Source organism: Anarhichas minor, unplaced genomic scaffold (genome assembly GCF_050575085.1).
Source record: "Anarhichas minor isolate MPS153535 unplaced genomic scaffold, ASM5057508v1 ptg000055l, whole genome shotgun sequence".
Classification (NCBI taxonomy): Eukaryota; Metazoa; Chordata; class Actinopteri; order Perciformes; family Anarhichadidae; genus Anarhichas; species Anarhichas minor.
Window position 1 is genome coordinate 4,600,911 of NW_027466501.1, and position 20,699 is coordinate 4,621,609.

The 20,699-nt window shown below is 42.3% G+C and overlaps 1 protein-coding gene across 2 annotated transcripts in view; it reads right to left on the reverse strand.

Annotated features, from left to right (window-relative positions):
• The window catches only part of braf (B-Raf proto-oncogene, serine/threonine kinase), a 42,487-nt gene extending 22,468 nt beyond the window's left edge, over positions 1-20,019 (reverse strand). Inside the window, exons 1-5 of one of the 2 annotated variants that reach the window (XM_076075989.1) lie at positions 19,835-20,019; positions 13,799-13,900; positions 13,319-13,603; positions 2,648-2,751; positions 1,720-1,822 (exon numbers count right to left, since the gene is read on the reverse strand). In XM_076075989.1, coding sequence (XP_075932104.1) covers positions 1,720-1,822; positions 2,648-2,751; positions 13,319-13,603; positions 13,799-13,900; positions 19,835-19,990 — 750 coding nt within the window. In that variant the 5' untranslated portion in view covers positions 19,991-20,019. The remainder of the gene's footprint in view (positions 1-1,719; positions 1,823-2,647; positions 2,752-13,318; positions 13,604-13,798; positions 13,901-19,834) is intronic. The other variant, XM_076075987.1, reaches the window with a different exon arrangement.
• Between the last annotated feature and the right edge of the window lie 680 nt (positions 20,020-20,699).

A 20,699-nucleotide genomic window follows, 5' to 3' on the forward strand; every position in this document is an offset into this window, starting at 1 on the left:
GCCGTGGCAACGTATCATTTGGCTTGAAAAATGACACTGATGGTTCAGTGACTTGGGATGCTCAAAAACTCATAGAACTTTGTACATGTGTCATAGGTCATGGGAAGATATATTTTATATGGGTTTTTGGCTTGGCCATTTTAAATTGCCTCCATAGCGCCCCCTACAATATTTCAAAAGAGCAGCCCCAGCACTACGTTTCAGGTACATGTATCAAACTTGGTAGGCACATGTATACCATAAAGACTTGAAAGAAAGTATCTTGGGACCATGCTGTAAACCGTACCGGAAGTCAGACATTTTAATTTTTGTATAATGTTTTGATCGATTTTTGCCCATTTGTAGTCACTATCCTTTAACGAACTTATGTGATTCCCCATCAAAAAAGCTGATGTAACTCAGCTGGGCTTGTTCCAAACGGTCCCAAACTTCCCATGCTTGATAACACTCATGGCATGAGGATGTCTACAAGCCAATTTTCACTAATACTCACAGCGCCACCTGCTGGCGAAAGGAAATCTGAGTTCTGACAAACAACATCTGATTTACATAACCTTTACACAATGTGGTTTATACTTGATATAGAGCAACATAATGCATGTTTGCACGTGTTCTGTAGCACCACACAGCAGATACAGGAAGCGGTGGACTATTTGCAAAGTATAATTTCCAAACGTCGGACTCGCGGGCGCGCCGTCGGACTCGCGGGCGCGGCGTCGGACTCGCGGGCGCGCGGTCGGACTCGCGGGCGCGCCGTCGGACTCGCGGGCGCGCCGTCGGACTCGCGGGCGCGCCGTCGGACTCGCGGGCGCGCCGTCGGACTCGCGGGTGTGCTGTCCAACGGTCGCGGACGTTCTCGGCCGCGCACGCCAGAGTCCCGCTGGCACCCCCGACGTGTGGGAGGATACGAGGGCCCGTTCATCGCAGCTTTAATTTCCAGTTGAGGTTTGCTATGAACTGATTCCTCCTCCTCCTGACAGACTCCAGAGACAACTGGCCTTAGCTTTTTCCAGTTGACTACAATGATGTGGACTATATCACGCAATCTCGCAGAAGGTAAAACTGGCGTTTTTCTCATTCACCGACTTTCCACACACTGGCGGCTCACAGACACACACTTACAGATTTCAGTGGAGGTTAGTTTTGAGGGTTTTGATTGGATTATTTGATGATTGTGGGCATTGACTGTGGGAATCATGAATGAACCCTTGACAAGTGGTGTTGATGTAATTCTTCTGAAAATTGGTTGATACAAGGGCCAGATTCCCACTGGATGTGGAAGCGCAGCGCTAGGTCAATTGTCGCTTGAGCAGAAACCTGGCTGTTCACACCAGAAGCACATTTCTCCACACTGGTCAACGAGTGATTCTGCTCCTCCGCTGTTTGCGTTAGAGGTATCTCTGTCTGTCAAATCACTTATATCATATATATCATGTATGTCCTTCATAGATAGATTGATAGATTATCAGTGTATTTCTTGCCAGAATCGATCATGGCCGAGTAAGCAAGCCAGCCGTGGAGCTCTGAGCAGCGGCGCATTCTGTGTGAGTAGCCCAATTGGTTTCCATAAACGGCGAAAGGACACCGGCAGCGCTACGCCAAAAATTGTGGCTTTTACACATCCAGTGTGCACCTGGTGTAAGGCTGAGCAAAATAATTAATATATAATGTTTATTGTCATTTGAGTTACGATGTGACATTTTGTCTAACAGTACTTACAAAGTTGTGTGTGGTGAGCGGAACATTCTCCAGCACTTCTACATGTAACTCCTCTCCTGTCAGCCAGGAGATGTCTGTGTCCCAGCCAATCGGCTTCTTCTCTCTGAAAGAGGAAGTGGAGAGGTAAGGGTAAAGGTCTACACCTCACACTGCTGTTTGTCCATATAGAAAGTTGCAGAAACATGACCATGGTGGTTTCCAAAAAGAAAAGCAGCACATGCCACATGTAGAAAGTTAACCTTTCATTGATTAATAAGGTCCACATTCAGACAAGGTCCTCTTGTTCCTCCTTTTTTTTGTTTTCCAGCATGCATTTCATATCAAACAGTCATAACTGATATAATTTTCACATCTGAAATGCTTTAGACTAGAAATGAACTGTTCCGATTTTGAATATGTGAAACTATGCCTTCATTTTCTTTCTTTATATTTTTTTCATATATACATTTATTGTGCCATACAGCTTTGTATTGCCTACGTTTTCTGAGACCTGCTGGCCTGTCAAATCCAGCCGGTCATCTCGGTAGGCCAGCTCTTGAGGTTACCAGCTGGTCAGCATCCATGGTCATACCAGGAAGAAGAGTGTGACCTCAGCAGCTTTTGGTAATTTACAGCTGGCTCGTTGTCCTTGTTACAACGGCGTATTAGGGCCATTGTAGATTTAAAAAAATAAATTATTATGGAGCAAGTTTTTTCTCTCATAAATTAACTACTTCAATCTCAGAAAGTTTTTTTCCCCCAATATTACACCCCTCCCCTGGCTCCTTAATTATTATCACTTTTTTTTTGCCTACAGTGTGCCTAATACGCAGTAGTACTTTATAGACTTTTAAACAGAAGATATAATTCCTTTTGCAGGAGAGCAACTTATTTAATAAAGTGAGTGAATACTTGACACCAGTGATAGGATGACTTCATGTAGACTTACCCGTCCTGTATCCTATAGACTGCACAGCATTCTGGAATGAGGCCTCGCATCATCAGAGCTTTCTTCAGTGAGTCTCTTACAGTCATCCCACAGCGAGCCGGAACCTGAACACACCACAACAGCACTCGTTGAACCAACATCAAAAAGAAAATGAGCTGACACAACCACACCAAGTGTGGATGTTGAAAGTTTCAACAGTAAAGTTGGAGTGAGAATGTTCCTTGTAGCAATTAGTCTCAGGGAAACCATCTCTCTGAGTGCTGGTAATAGCTTGCCACAGTGGAGTTCACCAAAGTGAAAAGTCAGTCACACGTGAGTTAACACTCATTTATTTCACACTGATCATAAATCTGCAGAGAGCTAAAAAAGCTTCCTATAAACAGACAGCAGCCCCTTTCAACCGCAGGGATCAGGGTCTAAATTATGTTCCAGGGACATTTACCCCCAAAAAGGCCCTGGTCGGGGGGTAGTTCAGGAAAGTGCAATAATATTTGGGATGGGGTTTGCAGGGTTGAGCGTTGTTGATTGGTCAAACACACAAAACACTCATTAAACAATTCAGGACCATTTTAGGATGGGGGGAGAGTGTTAGGTTAGGGCATTTCTCTCTTTTTATGTTTGTTGCTGGCTTTCTGACTTATTCTAAAAAAGGCAGAGAGGAAAAGAGAAAGTAGCAGTGCTGTGAATGAGAAAAAATAATGAGAGAAGTTTATTATGAGTTTATTCTCATTGTTTCATGGTGGTTACATTCTAAAGCACAAATAAATAACCATTGAACACTCATCAGATTGATTGTCTATGGAGACAAAATCTTCAGTAAATTCTATGTAGCATTAAATGTTGTCGTGGTGAGACAAAACCGTTGATAACGTTTATTATTTTCCCCAAGATGTTTTTTAGAAAAAACTGGCGGGCACACTAAATTGCAGGCTATTGAGTGCATTTACAGCTGCAACACCAGCATCTTTGCAGGTTTTTAAATCGCTATGAAAATGCAGACAACAATGGGCTGACGGAACCTTTTCTTTCCTGGAAAAATAATCCCGGGACTAAAATTACCAGGAACTTCCTGGTGGTGACGCAGCTAGGGAAACTAATATCAGCCTTTGCTGTGCTGTCCAGGTCCAAGATTCCAGCATCTGTAGTCCTTGACCGGCTGAACTGAAGATTATAACAGATGTTAACACTTCCTATTCTTCAGCCTGAAACACAATGAGATATTATTTTCCTAAGTACCTTTACGCCTGGGTTGCGCTCAATATCAAATAAGGACTATTTTTCAATAGCCTTAAAACCTCTTAACACTCCGACGGCCCGCATCTGTGTCATGTACAGAACTGCTATGTATAGGTTGGTACTGATGCGACATATCTTTGGGAAGGGAATGTCAGCCTACTGGCAAAATTTAACATGTGGTTTAGTGAGCCGCTGGCACTTTGTCTACACGATGGCCATGGTGTTGCCGTTTCAACTGCATTATTTGGGGCCATTGGGGGGAAAAAGTGGGGTCCGGGGCAAGGTGTATGGGACCCCCAAATACCATCGGGGGGTGCTGGTGTACTGTTGGGATAGTGTTTGGGTCTACGGGGCCTATTGGGAGGTATTGTGCCTTCTGGGTAGAATTCCTTGGGATACATGGTGTGTTGGGGTTGACTGGAAAACATGGAAATGGATCGGCGAAATGAGGGGGATGGGCTGTTTGGGTCCAAAACCTTGGAAAACATGGAAATGGGTGGGGCATGGGCCATAAGGGGAAATTCATGCCTTGCGAGTTCAAAACATGGAAACGGATGGGAGTGGGCGGGGCATGGGCCATAAGGGGAAATTCATGCCTTTTGAGTTCAAAACATGGAAACGGATGGGAGTGGGTGGGGCATGGTTGGGGAGTGGGCGGGGCATGGGCCATAAGGGGAAATTCATGCCTTTTGAGTTCTAAACATGGGTTAGGGTGGGGCATGGGCGGGGCATGTTCCAAATGCGGCGATTTATGTTTTCGAGTTCAAAACCGAGTTTTGGACCTATTTTCCCATGAATGTTTTTAAAAATCACACGTAGGGGACAACAGAGGACACTCTTTAAGAATCAGTTGGAATTACATCAATACGATGTTCCTGAAAAAAGTTATTTTTTACCAAAGGTCTAGAGAATTCTCCTTCGGCATGCTGAATCGAGTCATCAGAGGGAGTGTGTGATGCAAAATTCAGGCAGTTTCAACCTTCTTTCCCCGATTTTTGGTCAATTTTTATGCATTGCACCAATTGCACCAATTTCGGCCCCTGATCCTGCTTTTGGGCACCTTAACTTGGACCTACGAACTCTAAATTTGGCTCATTTAACCTAAACCACCCTCTCTTCATTTACAAAAAGAATGTATTCCTCTATCTTGCTTTTAAGTATTTTTAATAAATTAAAAGACTGTTAATGATGTGTACTTCTGTTGGGTGCAATAAAAACACTTGTAAATGGCTTTGTATTCTAAAGTTGACATATGATGGACACAAGAGGACCCTCTTCAAGGTACAATTGGATTCAAGTCATTAGCATGCTGCTAACAGGAGATAATTTTCCAGAGGGTCTGCGGACTTGCTGCTCCATGTGCTCATTCAAGTCATCAAGGCGAGTGTTCCGTTCAATTACAACCCAGTTCCATCCCTTTTCTGAGAAGTTATGACATTTTGAAGGAGGGCCATTTGGCCAATTTCGTGAATAAAATGTAGTCGGAATGGCCCTTGGATTCGCCAAAAAGTCTATTTTGAGTCGAGAGAGTTTTTTTCCGGTCCTATAAAAGCACGAATAACAGACATTTTTGGTATAACATTGACAATTGTTGGAGACCAGACGGCACTCTACTAGGATCAAGTGATTTGATCCCACCAGCATGCTGCTGACAGAAGATAGCTTTCCAGAGGGTCTACAGGTTTCTATTCACCATTTCCCTATTCACGTCATCAAGCGGAATGTTGCCAAGCAATTTCCCGTCAAATTCAACCATGTTGTGAGAAGTTATGACTATTTGAAGGATGGGCCATTTGGGCATCACTTTCCATTCATTTTATCCTAGCAAAATCCCCCATTCAAATGTAGGCCAATTGCCCCTCCTCCCGCGCAGGCATGCTAAGTGCTAGGGAGTACCATCCAACTTGAATGTGCCTCATTGGGGCCTGTCTACAACATATTAAAAAAGCAGGGCTCCGACATGTTCAGAAGTAAAATTTGGTCTGATCTCACCAAGAGTATGACAGGGTGTACGCCTTAGGGACGTGTACACCATGCTGAGGTCTGAGTTTGGTACAGGCAAAAATCTTTTCTAGATAATCTAGAGGGATTTTGTTCAGGTGATCTTATTGTATGCCTAGTCCACAATGTGTGTCCCAAATTTGGGGGTGCTGAGACCCATATTTGAGAGATTATGGCCATTCTTGCATATGCCAAAAAATCCACTAATATAAGGGAATAAGGCCCCAATTAAGCCCTTTGAGGCTGTTTTTGGGGACCTTAACTTGCAGCTAGGACGTCCAGATTATAGGTATGTAATGGTGACGAGCCCCTCTTTGAAGGAGAAAAGGATTCAAAACTCTACCCCGATTTAAAGTGTAAAAAGTTGGAGAGAAGACTGGTGAAAACTGGCTTTCGGCCGCTTGGGAACATAAGTGCCATTTGCTTCGAATCTCTTCATTTTGGTCAATTTTCAAACACTTGTAAATGGCTTTATTTTATGAACTTGACATATGATGGACAAGAGAGGACCCTCTTCAAGCCTCAATTGGATTCAAGTCCTTAGCATGCTGCTAACGGAAGTTAGCTTTCCCAAGGGTCTACAGAGATCTTGCTTTGGATCCTGCATCTCGTTATCACAGGGGACAGATATGTGCAAAAATCAGGCAGTTTCATCTTTTCACTACGATTTGATGGCCCGTTTCTCACTTGCCAAAACAGGCCGAAAAATAAGGCAATATGCCTCAATTCTGACCTTTGGGGCGGTGTTTGGGTACCTTAACTTGCAGCTACGACCGCAAAATTTGGGGGAATTCATATTCACCCTCTTTAAAGAGGAAAAGGATTCAAATCTCTACTTTGATTTAAAGTGTAAAAATTTAGAGAAAAGACTGGAGAAGGCCATTTCGGAACATAACTTAGGTCAAAAATCCATAGTTCACTATGGGAAAACTTTTTGGAATTTTCCATCGATTTTCATACCACTTGAACTTTGGGCAAAGTTCAAATTTCTGTGAAAATTTCAGCCTCCTAGCACATTGGTTTCTGGACGTATTTAGGCCTAATAAGGTGAAATTTCCATAGTTTGCAATGCAAAAATTGTTTGGAATTTTCCATCGATTTTCATACCACTTGAACTTTGGGCAAAGTTCAAATTTCTGTGAAAATTTCAGCCTCCTAGCCCAATGGGTTGTGGAGATCTTCCAGGTTAAATGTCAGTTTATTTAGCACTCAAAAATGAGGGAAAACGGGACAATTAGTGCCATTTGGGTTAGGATTTTTGGTGGACACGAGAGCCCCATCAAATGTAGTTGAAATGACACTTTTTGACTTATAAGGGTATTTTCTCCCTTATATTTGAAAAACGGTCATTTCGACTACATTTGATGGGGCACTCATGTAGGCCAAAACCCCCAACCCGAGTGGCCCTTTTGTTCCCATTCCTCCCAAACAATATCTAGAGTAAGCTCTGGGCTAGGAGGCTGAAACTTATGAGGGGGCATACCTGGGAACAGCCAAACAGGTGCGCAAAGTTTCAAGCAAATCGGATGAGTTTGATTTTCACTTTGCCTGAGATGCCAAAAAGTCACAATTCGAGGTGCTAGCCCCATACAACTTGCTGTGTGTGTTCCTAAGAAGCCACAGACCATGTGTACCAAGTTTGGTGGCTGTAGCACATTTAGATCAAATTGTATCATATATGGTGAAGATGCCAAAATGGCACAATTCGAGGTGCTAGCCCCACACAACTTGCTGTGTGTGTTCCTAAGAAGCCACAGACCCTGTGTACCAAGTTTGGTGGCTGTAGCCCATTTACATCCAATTGCACCATATATGATGAAGTAGCTGAAATGGCACATATTAACCCGAAAGGCATTGGGGAAACCCGGGACGATTAGTGCCATTTGGGTTGGGATTTTTGGCTGAAACAAGAGCCCAGTCGAATGTAGTTGGAATGGCCCTTTTTGAGTTATAAGGGTATTTTTTCCCCTTATAATTGAAAAAGGGCCATTTCAACTACATTTGATGGGGCTCTCATGTAGGCCACAAATCCCAACCCGAATGGCATGAATTGTCCCTAAAGGCATTGGGGGACCCCGGCACAATTACTGCTATTTGGGCTGGGGTTTTTTGGCTGACACTAGAGCCCCTTAAAATGTAGTTGAAATGGCCCTTTTAGTTATAAGAGTCCAAAGGTCAGCTTCCTAGCCCAAAGTGTTGTGGAGAACTTCCAGGTCAAATGTCAGTTGATTTACAACTCAGAAAGTGTCATTCCGGCTACATTACAATGAAATTTTCATGTGTCCCAACCATACTGCCCAAATGGCAAATTTTGTCCCAAAACATTGTTTCCGTACAATTGAACGTTGGTCCAAGATATCTATGTTTGAGGGCGGGAAATTGAACGGTTGAGGAGTTACGGCACTTTAAAATGTCAACCCTGATCACTGCGCAGATGGCCATGAATTGGCCCTAATCTTCCCATTAGTCCCAGCCATTGGCCCTTTTCCTCCCAAAAGTCCTGCCATATGGCACTTTTCAGCCCATTTGTCCCCACCAAATGGCACTTTTATGCCGATTTGGCCCAGGGGATTTGGGAGAAAAAGGGCCATTTAAGGGACAGCATTTTGTGGGGCACTCAAATGGCCCTTTTTGGGCCAAATGGCAGTTTCAAATGGCCCTTTTTCAATTATAAGGTAACTTATAGCCCTTATAATTGAAAAAGGGCCATTTCAACTACATTTGATGGGGCTCTCATGTAGGCCACAAATCCCAACCTGAATGGCATGAATTGTCCCTAAAGGCATTGGGGAAACCCGGGTCAATTACTGCCATTTGTGGCTGACACGAGAGCCCAGTCGAATGTAGTTGGAATGGCCCTTTTTGAGCCAAATGGCCGTTTCAAATGGCCCTTTTTCAATTATAAGGGAACTTATAGTCCTAACTGAAAAAGGGCCATTTCAACTACAGGTGATGGGCTGACCATGTAGGCCAATAATCCCAAGCAATATGACATAAAATATACCCGTCTCTCCCAAACAATATCTCCAATTGCTTTGTGCTAGGAGGCTGAAACTTATGAGGGGGCATACCTGGGAACAGCCAAACAGGTGTGCAAAGTTTCAAGCAAATCGGATGAGTTTGATCTATGAAGCCACAGACCCTGTGTACCAAGCCCCACAAAACTTGCTGTGTGTTCCTATGAAGCCACAGACCCTGTGTACCAAGTTTGGTGGCTGTAGCCCATTAACATCCAATTGCACCATACATGATGAAGTAGCTGAAATGGCACATATTAACCCGAAAGGCATTGGGGAAACCCGGGACGATTAGTGCCATTTGGGTTGGGATTTTTGGCTGACACGAGAGCCCAGTCGAATGTAGTTGGAATGGCCCTTTTTGAGTTATAAGGGTATTTTTTCCCCTTATAATTGAAAAAGGGCCATTTCAACTACATTTGATGGGGCTCTCATGTAGGCCACACATCCCAACCCGAATGGCATGAATTGTCCCTAAAGGCATTGGGGAAACCCGGGTCAATTACTGCCATTAGTGGCTGACACGAGAGCCCAGTCGAATGTAGTTGGAATGGCCCTATTTGAGCCAAATGGCAGTTTCAAATGGCCCTTTTTCAATTATAAGGGAATTTATAGTCCTAACTGAAAAAGGGCCATTTCAACTACAGGTGATGGGCTGACCATGTAGGCCAATAATCCCAAGCAATATGACATAAAATATACCCGTCTTTCCCAAACAATATCTCCAATTGCTTTGTGCTAGGAGGCTGAAACGTATGAGGGGGCATACCTGGGAACAGCCAAACAGGTGTGCAAAGTTTCAAGCAAATCGGATGAGTTTGACTTTTGGGCAAAATCCATGCCATTGCCTTACTTTGCCTGAGATTTGAAAGAATTTCAGTTGTTCCAATCATTTTCATTTTCCTACCACTGGATCTATGCTTTAGGATGATAGTACAGTCCAAATATCAGCTCCCTAGCCCAAAGGGTTGTCAATATCTTCCAGGTCAAATGTCAGTTTATTTAGCACTGAATAAATTGGGAAAACCCAGGGACAATTACTGCCATTTGGGTTGGGTTTTTTGGCTGGCACGAGAGCCCCTTAAAATGTAGTTGAAATGGCCCTTTTAGTTATAAGGGAACTGCCATTTCCAAGACAAAAAGTGCCTCGAAATGGCCCTTTTTCAATTAATAAGAGTCCAAAGGTCAGCTTCCTAGCCCAAAGTGTTGTGGAGAACTTCCAGGTCAAATGTCAGTTGATTTACAACTCAGAAAGTGTCATTCCGGCTACATTACAATGAAATTTTCATGTGTCCCAACCATACTGCCCAAATGGCAAATTTTGTCCCAAAACATTGTTTCCGTACAATTGAACATTGGTCCAAGATATCTACGTTTGAGGGCGGGAAATTGAACGGTTGAGGAGTTACGGCACTTTAAAATGTCAACCCTGATCACGGCGCAAATGGCCATGAATTGGCCCTAATCTTCCCATTAGTCCCGGCCATTGGCCCTTTTCCTCCCAAAAGTCCCACCATATGGCACTTTTCAGCCCATTTGTCCCCACCAAATGGCACTTTTATGCCGATTTGGCCCGGGGGATTTGGGAGAAAAAGGGCCATTTAAGGGACAGCATTTTGTGGGGCACTCGAATGGCCCTTTTTGGGCCAAATGGCAGTTTCAAATGGCCCTTTTTCTCCCGCACGTCCCTGGGATTTTGCCCCCTTGTGGACACAATTGGAAAAGGGCCATTTGGGGCAAACCTTCCGAAACTTTGGAAAATCATTCCTCGGCGACCGACGGTCCGAACGGAGCGCCGTTTTCCCACCTGGAACGTGGGCAAATATGTTATACTCCCTAGGGGTCTCACTATTTTTAAGGGCGCTCCTTATACCTGGAAGGTTTAGCCGAAAACCGACCGATATGGCCCACCGGCGTAATGCAAATGTAGTCGAAAATTCCGGCAGGGGATTAGGGCCGGAAAGCTAAGATTCGTGTGATTCGATTTCTGCAAACCATTTCAAGATACAATCAGCAGGTACAATCACTGCCTCTGTCAGACCACCAACCAACAAGCAAACAGTTACAAAATCGAGGCAACTCACCGATGAAGCGTCATAGAAACCCACCCATCGATAATATTCCAACAAAAACGGTCTTGTTACATTGCCAAAGGTCCAGACGATCCGATCCAGTAAAATATTTAGTCCAAAACGCATTATTACGTCCATAAAACCCACGGACTGCTGTTGCATCATTTAAAATTAGCTGGCAGATATGCCTAATTATTTATATATTTTCGAACGTAACTTCAGTTCACATGTACATTTTGCCGGTCTCTGTGTCTCAAAATGGCAGCTGCACTCTGACATTTTGATTGACACCTCATTTGACCCAATAGTAGCTTCCATGTCTTGTCAGCCTACAATAGCCAACGATAGTCCTCGTTGAAGGAAAGTGCCTGCCACTCTTCTTTCGTGGAAAGCTCGAGCCAATTGCAACTGATCGTTCTGATGACTGACGCTTCGTATAGCCAATGAAATTTTGAAAATAATGATATACAGCTTCAGTGGTTAGATTTAGAGGCAGAACGCGGAAGTAACCTGCGTAACCGCGAGTCAGCTCCCTGCGTTTGTGCATAAAATGCGAAGTGTGGTTTTTGAGAGTTTTGGAGACTTTAGGAAAGTAAATAATGCCGAAATAACTTATAGATTACTGTATATCGACATAAATAAGCTTGAGTTATGAATACACATTTTTACACAGCCTAGGTATGTTACCATGGGTCTCCAAATGGCCTTTTTTGGAAAGCGCCTAGACATACCTTTAGAAAAACATGTGTAAAATATTCATTTTCTGTGGTTCCACAGCTAATAAGTCCCAGCTATAGTCATCTGCAGGCATCTGTTTGCAAAAAAATATTCAGGTGGAAATAAAAACCTTCTACTTCAGTGTGTTCCAACTTCTATTACTCAATGCCAGTAGCACTTACAGTGATTCTGACTGTTGGGGAAAAAACTTCAGAGTGTTACCTTTCAAAAGAGACGGAAACCATGCATGTACTCCAAGTGGTTCAAGAACAGCTTTCAATTTACTTTGGGTATGCCTTGGATAGGCGTTTTAGGCTAATTTTACTGGAGTGGTTACAGGTTAAAAGGGAAATTCCGGCATTTTCAACCTGCAGTCACATTGTGGGAATTTGGTCCACAATTTTCGGAATATTTCTTTGGTCCCCAAAGCTTTGAGTTGACAGTAGTCAGTGGATGTATCTCACCTTGAGAGCTGATCTCTTTTCATTTGTAAAATGTAAATGTACCACTCTATAGCAAGACAGAGAGGACAGCAGAGAATACAACTGGAAAGTTAAAAACAAATTTAGAAGTAAAAGCATTGGGGACTACTACTTGGTCTGTACCAAATGTTATTTTTGTACATGCAAAGCTTAAATTGTGGTTTTCGAATGAAGCATAATATTTTAGGAAATCATCACCTTAGAAAAAAATGTAAATCTCAGTTTCGACTTGAAGACTAGAAAACTAGTCTTTTCATTAAATCAACTTTCTTTATTGGACCTAACTTGTCAGTGCGTGCCTTCCTTTGTGTGCAGGAGTGAAAATGTTGTTAGGATAAAATTTTGTTGAATAAAAACGTGTTTTATTCTAAAATTTGTATAATACTTATACGTTTGAATACCCTGATCTTTATCTGCAATTATACAAAAATACCAGTTTAAAAAGAAAGAGTACACATGCAAATGAAAAAAAAAAAAAGATATGCAGCATTCAAATGTTGATTTAGGATTTGAATGTCAACGTTATGAATAAGGCTGTGAAGCTCCGAAATTCGGATGAAACCAAGCTACAATGATCGTAGTACCAGCGCTATTGCGCAATTATGCTTTTTCAGGTAAGCTTTGGTTTTCTCTGGGTTCACAAAGAAAATGTTATTCAACTTTGTAAAAATCCCGAAAGTTTCAGTTCATTGAGCAACTGCTGTAGTAAACCACAGCTTCAGAAGGACTGTTAAAAGAAATGCTGAATGCGAGATTACACTGAGTTGCAGAAGCTAACTTATAGCTATTGCTAATTGTAATTTTTATTCTACAACCATGACATCTATCATACTTCTGTCCACCCTGATAGAGGGATCCCTCCTCTGTTGCTCTCCCTGAGGTGTCTTCCTTTTTTTCCCCAGGTAAAGGGCTTTTTGGGGAATTTATTCCTTATCTGAGGCGGGGGTCCAAGGACAGAGGATGTAGTATGTTGTACAGCTTGTAAAGCCCTTTGCAGCAAATTTGTGATATTGGGCTGAACTAATACAATTTAATTGAATAAGTAAAATGAATTTGCTTTTGGTTTCTTATATTGGACAAACCAAATCCAAAACCGAAAAATCATGTTCACAACATAAGCATCCTCAGAGAGGACGTCAGACATACCACTGTTCTCTGTTTGTTGGGCAGGAAGACCCTGACGATGGGCTTCTGGGGGGAGCGAGGGTTGGCTCGGCCGGCATCGGTGGGGGTCTGCAGGACAGCCAAGGTATTGGGGGCTGAGGGAAAGGCCTGAGCCCCCCCAGCGACCCCACAACCTCCCATCTTGACCTCCAGAAGGGCTGGCATGGTAGGAGAGCAGGAGAAGTCTGTGCCGTTGCCCATGGCCTCCAGCAGCTGCTGCTCCCTCTGCTGCAGGGCGTCCAGTTTACTGGTGTACTCCTCATAGGCCTGACACAGAAGACCCACCAGAATACACTGACTCAACAGCTTCCATACATGAACTGACACCGACTTATATTGTCTTGTAATGTGTTCTGGCGGCGTGAAGTGTATACTGCATGGATGTAAAACTTGCATTTTTATTTACAATCACAAGACGATATTTCTCTGCAAATGCATTCTTTCAAGTCAAAACTATCTTACCTCTAGATATATGGAAGGAGGGTTGTGTTCTCCTCCAAACTTGTCCAGAAGGGCCTCTAAGTGTTCCTGTGTCAACTTTATCATCTGTTTGATATTCCAGATCTGTGGGGAAGCAAAGCAAACAACATGAACAATTTGAAATCCTTCAGTAAATGAACAACAACTAGAGTTGAAGGCCTAAAGATTACAATTTCCTGACTTGGTCTTCCCTAAATAAGGCAATAGTTGATGTCCAAAAGATTCTCACCTAATGTCAGGGTCAGACTACATCATATACAGTGGATACGGAAAGTATTCAGACCCCTTTAAATTTTTCACTCTTTGTTTCATTGCAGCCATTTGCTAAAATCAAAAAAGTTCATTTTATTTCTCATTAATGTACACTCAGCACCCCATCTTGACAGAAAAAAACAGAAATGTAGAAATTTTTGCAAATTTATTAAAAAAGAAAAACTGAAATATCACATGGTCATAAGTATTCAGACCCTTTGCTCAGTATTGAGTAGATGCACCCTTTTGAGCTAGTACAGCCATGAGTCTTCTTGGGAATGATGCAACACTTAGTTCCCGACACCATACCTGTGCATTTTAAGGCTGATGTGATGCAGTCAGATTCTGGCATCAAGTGTAGAGGTGAAAGTGTGCTATGACATTCCCTAGATCAATGACATTCAATGAGTCTTAACAGGAAGGAAGCTTCCGAAAGTTCCGAAACAGCTAAGATGAACTCAATATCAGACAGAATAATGAAGTGAGACAAAATGGCAATTAATTCCCCCTATCTGGAGACAAACCTATACTGTATGAAAGGTAAGATAAGATAAAATAAGATAATCCTTTATTAGTCCCGCAAAGGTGTATCAACCCTAAGCATTTTACTCATTTGCAAATCGTGAAATTAAAATTGCTTTGCTGTGCAACATGTGTTGTACATGTTGGCTGGTCTGTGTGCGCTGAAGAGGTTAATGGTAATCATTAGGGGTGTAACAGTACATAAAAGTCATAGTTTGGATTAAACCCGGATTTAGGAGTCACAGCTCGGTTCATACTCTGGTTTATGAGTCACAGTTCGGTGTGAGTTAGGTACACCGGAAAAACAAAAACAAATACTGTTCAGAAGCCCTGACTGCTGTTAGGATTAAATCCTCAGACCCATTGTCAGACCTTAGGCTGGGGCAGTGGGCCCTGGCTTCCTTCTGGTGCAGGACAGTGCCCGGCCTCATGTGGTCATTGTGTAGGCCATATAAAACAAACTTAGTTGATATTATGTTGAACAGGCAAACTTTATTAAAATATATTAACATTTGTGCAACTTGGAACTGATTTAAACATAACAGTAATAAAACCTTAGTTTAAATACAAAACCGTATTCTGCACCAAATAAATAATAATAAATAATTACATAAATTAATAAAAAACGTTCTGCTAAAATGCCAATATACAGTAACAGTACATTCTATATCCAAAATATATATAAAAAACTTTTCCCAGTTGTGCAGCCAAAAAAAAAAAAAAATAAAAAATCTATTCTGCAGCACTTAATAGGCTATAAATAAAGTGCTTTCCTCCTTTATGCAATTATTAGTAGTGCTGGGCAACGATTAAAATTTTTAATCGCATGGATTTTTTGCGATTAATCTCATTGTTATGGCAAAGTTCATCCTGATCAGTTCAATGTCAGGAGTGCATACAGGCATGTGGGGCCAAACACACAACTAAGCCACATTGTCGTAAGGAAATTCAGGCAAGTTGGATCAGCCGTTCAATTTTTCACTTTGATTTTTGATCCAGCCCTCAATGGGTTAATGATATTGGTTTCCATTGAATGTTGTTATGTAATTTTGTTCTCGACAAATTACACAAATTTTTTGAGCAGTGTAGATAAGATCACTTTCTTTTCATTTATTTTGAACAAACGTATGTGCAAGTGTCGGAGACAAACAAAATCATCCTGCTGGGGACTGGGGAAGCGTTTTGCCCACTGGCAACTTTGGTAAACTACTTTTATCAACACTTCTGTATTACACTGTACAAACACTGAACCAACACTTGCCCAAAAGCCAACAGATTATATATAATATGCTGTTAAACTGCAAAGCATCTCTCATGCTATGAAACTGGAAATACTAAATTAATAGAATAATAAAAAATAAAACTTTATTAATGTTACAATTAGTTCCACCTTGGCTGTATGCCAATGCTCATGCCAGGCGGGTCTACCAGCTCCGGTGTTTCATTTGCTCTCACCATAGTGTGACTGACTGACGGTTCTGCATGAATCCCCCTAATCTCTGTAGGTATTAGGGGTGCAATGCATCACAAAATTCACTAGGTGGCACTATAACTCTGATTCAAAGTGACCCTGTGGATGTCCTCATGCTCAAATGTGTGAAATTTGGAATTTGTAAATGAGTAGGTTCAATACAACAGAGTCGTATCAGACTCACTTTTTAATCTTAGTTCCGCTCATTATGTCACACAAGTGCATGCCGTCTAATGTTGCTAGCTGTCCACGTCTTTACCTATTTTTGCAGTTAGGCCATCTCGTTACTACCAAGATGGCGACGACTGAATCCACCCTCTTTGAAATTCACAACGGCTCTTCAGAAACGTATGGGTGATGTCACAGACACTGCGTCCATGTTTTATACAATCTATGAGGAAGTGTTGAGTTTCATTAACAGCAGCTTAACAGCAACCAAAATAACAACAATGTAGAACAATAACACAACAGGTGGCCACATCGCCTATCATAGTTGATTGCAGCTGAACAAAGTGAGCGTCTCAAATCTACGGGGAAGGTAGGGCGACAAGTGTATCACAGGATCAGTCTAAACCCACGTTTGACAACATATTGGTGAGGATGAAAAATGGTATTTACATGCACTCCAGTCCTAAATTCAGAACAGGCTACAGTCCATCTGACCTCACTAATGAACCTGGTCACCATCTATAACTAACATTTAACCAAGATTTATGTTATTGTTCAAATGCAAACACGGAGTTCACAATAACTTTTATTCTTCATAAAAACACACAATTCAAATAAAAGATTGTAATTTTATGGATTAAAACAAATCTTGTCATAAGTTTTAATGATTTATTATAAGATGCTTAGAGCTAGTGTAAATAGGTTATAATTTATTATCTATTTATGTTTCTCCTTCAAACAACTGGTTTGATTCAAGTTTCTCACCAAAACTACATTTTACCACATTACATTTTAACACATCATGATACGTTATATTTACCTTCGCCCCATACTTTTTATACTGAACAGAGCCTAAAAGCATCACAATGTAACCGAACCGTGTCTGTTAGCAGTGCTGCTAACATCACTAGCTCTCCTCCTGTAGCTCTCCTCCTCCTTGTTTACAATGTAACATTATCAGAGATCCGCGACCAGAAAAGCATAAATGATGTCCTGATCGCATTTTTTACTAAATATTGGCGGATAACGATGGTCAGGAAAACTTTATTTCACACTGTGATGGTTAATGTTAAACTGTGTCATTAATCCGTGGTTCAAATGCGTGCCGAACCGTGAGGGGGGATCCAAACAGATCACGGATCGACAGTGGTCCGTTACACCACTAACCGCAAAAATAAAAATGGGAACAGAACTTTATCTGAATGTCAACTACACGCACCAGGGTCGAAATTTAGTTCATGCCCTCCAAAACGTCCCTGCTCAAGAGGTTGAACTGGCATAGAAACTTTTAGGATGAAGTTTGTTTCACTGAACGGCATCCATTGTTTGTAGAAAACAACAGCAAACAAGGTTTAAACATGGTGGGAAATCCAGAAAGGAAAGTCCTGAGTTTTTACAATAGTTCCTGGACTTCTGAGCTGCTGGAATAGTCAACAGAAAATTGAACAGAAACTATTTTGATTGATTAATCTTGTGAAACAAAAACACAAAACATTTCTTTGGCTCCAGGTTCTCCAATGTGAAGATTTACTGCTTTTTCCACTTTTATATCACAGTAAACTGAAGATGTTTGGGTTGGGGACTAAAGGAAAACATCTGAAGAGCCACAATGGAATCAGGAGACAGACAAGAAATTCATCTGCAGAACAATCAATAGAAATAAGAATTGCTGAGTTCAGACCTCACTAGAGTTTAGTTTAGGGACAATAATTCCAGGAGATGGTTCCGTGAAGGTGGCTATGGACTTCAGTGTGATGGATAATCCATCTGCAACAAGTTTTGAGACTTTCCAATCAAACTCAAATGAGCTGAAACCAATGCATGTGTGGAAGAAAGGAAAAGTTAAAAGTGATGAATTGAAAAATGGCCAGTGGTGAAGTATTGATAGCTTGTGTATGGGCAAAAACATGCAAAGCCAATGGTATGGCTCTTTAATATTTCATGTCAAATAGCGGAGCAATGTGCATGTCTATAAATGTTTTATTATGGCCCATCACCACCTCCCTCGTCAACCAAGATGGCACCTGGATTTTAAATAGGTTTCTGCTACCATCCAGGCATTAGCTGGTCAGAAATCCCAGCCCCGGAGATAACCGGTTGAAAACAGCTGGAGTTATGAGGCAATTGAATATTTTGTTATCATTTAATGTTTAAGAAGAGTATGACACGGTACTCCGGACCCCTCTATAAGAAGAACTCACAACAAGTTATGAGCTAAGCTAGATATGCAGACGTGGTGACAATAGAGTTTAAGACTGACTGACATTATGATATTGCCTTTCTGCATTAATAAATGACGGAAACCCACCAATTTCACACGTACACAAGTTTACTCATCATGAAGAGTACTCAGCCTGCTCTGGGGAGCTTTGTCAAGTCTCAGAAAGTAACCCTGATGATGTCATAGTGATGTCATCAGGGTTACCTCAGGTTGGACATGGAGACCACAAATTAGGGAGAAGTCAGTGTTACCAACTTGGCCAGTGGAGTTAAGGAACAGGTGGACATTTACCAGGTCTAGGGAAACCATAGTATTGGTTGTATTCATGTCAATTGTTTTGTGAGCTTAGGACTAAAAGTCAGGATGTGTTAACCTCTGCACTCCACTCCTGTGAGTGTGTTTGCATTAAAAGACTTTACAACTATGCCGCTGTCAAACTGACATGTTGACAGGAAAACTCCTAAACTGCTGAGCTGATGAGACTTGTTGGACCTTAGCATGGGGCCAGGGGCCACATTAGTCAGAGGTTTCGGTTTAGAATAGAGAACATGTTAACCTCTATATAAATGTAGGGGTAGGCCATCTAGTAGTAATATCTGAACAGTGACTGGAAGTATGGTGCTAATGCGATGGAGCCTGTCGTAACGGTCCAGCAGGGAGGCCTCTGACCTGCAGACTGAACACAGATTCCCAGGATAGCATCCATTGTCACTGTGTATTAAATGATGAGGTCACAGCCTGACAGAAGGTTCCGCCTGTGTGTGTGTGTGTGCACGGACGTGGGGGCGGGGATTGTAAAGCCTATAATATAAATAAAAGTAGCGTGTGTAGCTAAATTACACCTAAAAAAAACACAAGCACGACTTCAGTTAGCCTCCACCTCCATCATCATCATCATCATCTTTAAGGTAAAGGACCTCAGTGGATTGGCCAAAATGAAACTGGGCACATTAGAGTGCATAAGAAAACAGTGTAATTGCGTATCTATTTTGCGTTAACGGCGGTGTGTGTGTGTGTGTGTGTGTGTGTGTGTGTGTGCGCGCTCGGTTGGCGCACCAGGCTATCGCTGCAGTGAGGCTGGAAGACGAAGCCAAGAGCGAATAGAATAAAAGCAGCAGGCCCGAAATAAACACAGGCTCCGCCGAATAAAAGCTTCCCTCCTGCTCGCACTCATCCACCGCATTGTTCTGCTCAGTGGGAGCCGCGTATTACGGTGGAATCGTTTACGTTTAGAGCGTCGCCTTGGTTCCCCGCACTGCATCCCCCACGATCCACGGTTACAGCCGGTGTTTCCTGAACATTTACATCCAGTTACCTCCGCTTGGAGCCCGTGTCCCCCTGCCCAGCTCAGACCCCGCTACCCCACCACCACCGCCGCGCTTACCTCCTCATCCTGCGGACCTCCGGGGATACCCGACGTGCAGGAGGAGTCCAGCCCTGCACCCAGCTCCTCCAGGCCCGGCTCCCTGCCCGGCTCCCGCTCCGTGGTGTCTCCGTTAAAGACGGGCGGTGGGGACTCGGCGCTGCTCAACGCCGCCATTTTAAACTGCGAGGAACTGAGTGGAAAATAATAGAGGGAAACGCAGGCTGGAGCTGAGGACAGGAGGGGGAGACAGAGACGCTGGACGGGGCTCCTCTGGACTGGATGGGTGGCACAGAACCACTTTGTATTATTATTATCATTGTTTCCTGGTGGGCAGTGAAGATATTTAGTTTATTACTTGTACAACTATAATCATAAATATTATTATTATTATCATTGTATCCTGGTGGGCAATAAAGATATTTTCTATTATTTTTATAATTATAATAATAACAATAATTATTACAATTATTTTTACAATTGCTATTATCATTATTATTATCATTGTATCCTGGTGGGCAATAAAGATATTTTCTATTATTTGTATTATTATTTTTATTATCATTATTATCATGAGGCCCTGGTTACTAGGTCATGAAGTATATAGTTCCAATAGATCATGAAAACCTAGGGTGCAACCTTTTATGGTTCACATGGTAGTATAAAAAATTGGGTTGTTTGTTGCCAAAAGCCTTGCTGTTTATGTATTGTAGTGTCACGGGTTGTCCCTAGGGTGGGGCAGTGCAAAAGAGAGCGTAAAACAGGCACAATCAGACAGTATAAACAAAAATAAAGGTTTATTGGTCCGTCCCACTGGCAGTTCCTTTAACTCAAAAATCACAAATCAAACAAAAAGGTCCATGAAATAAACAAAGCGTCCCGGAGG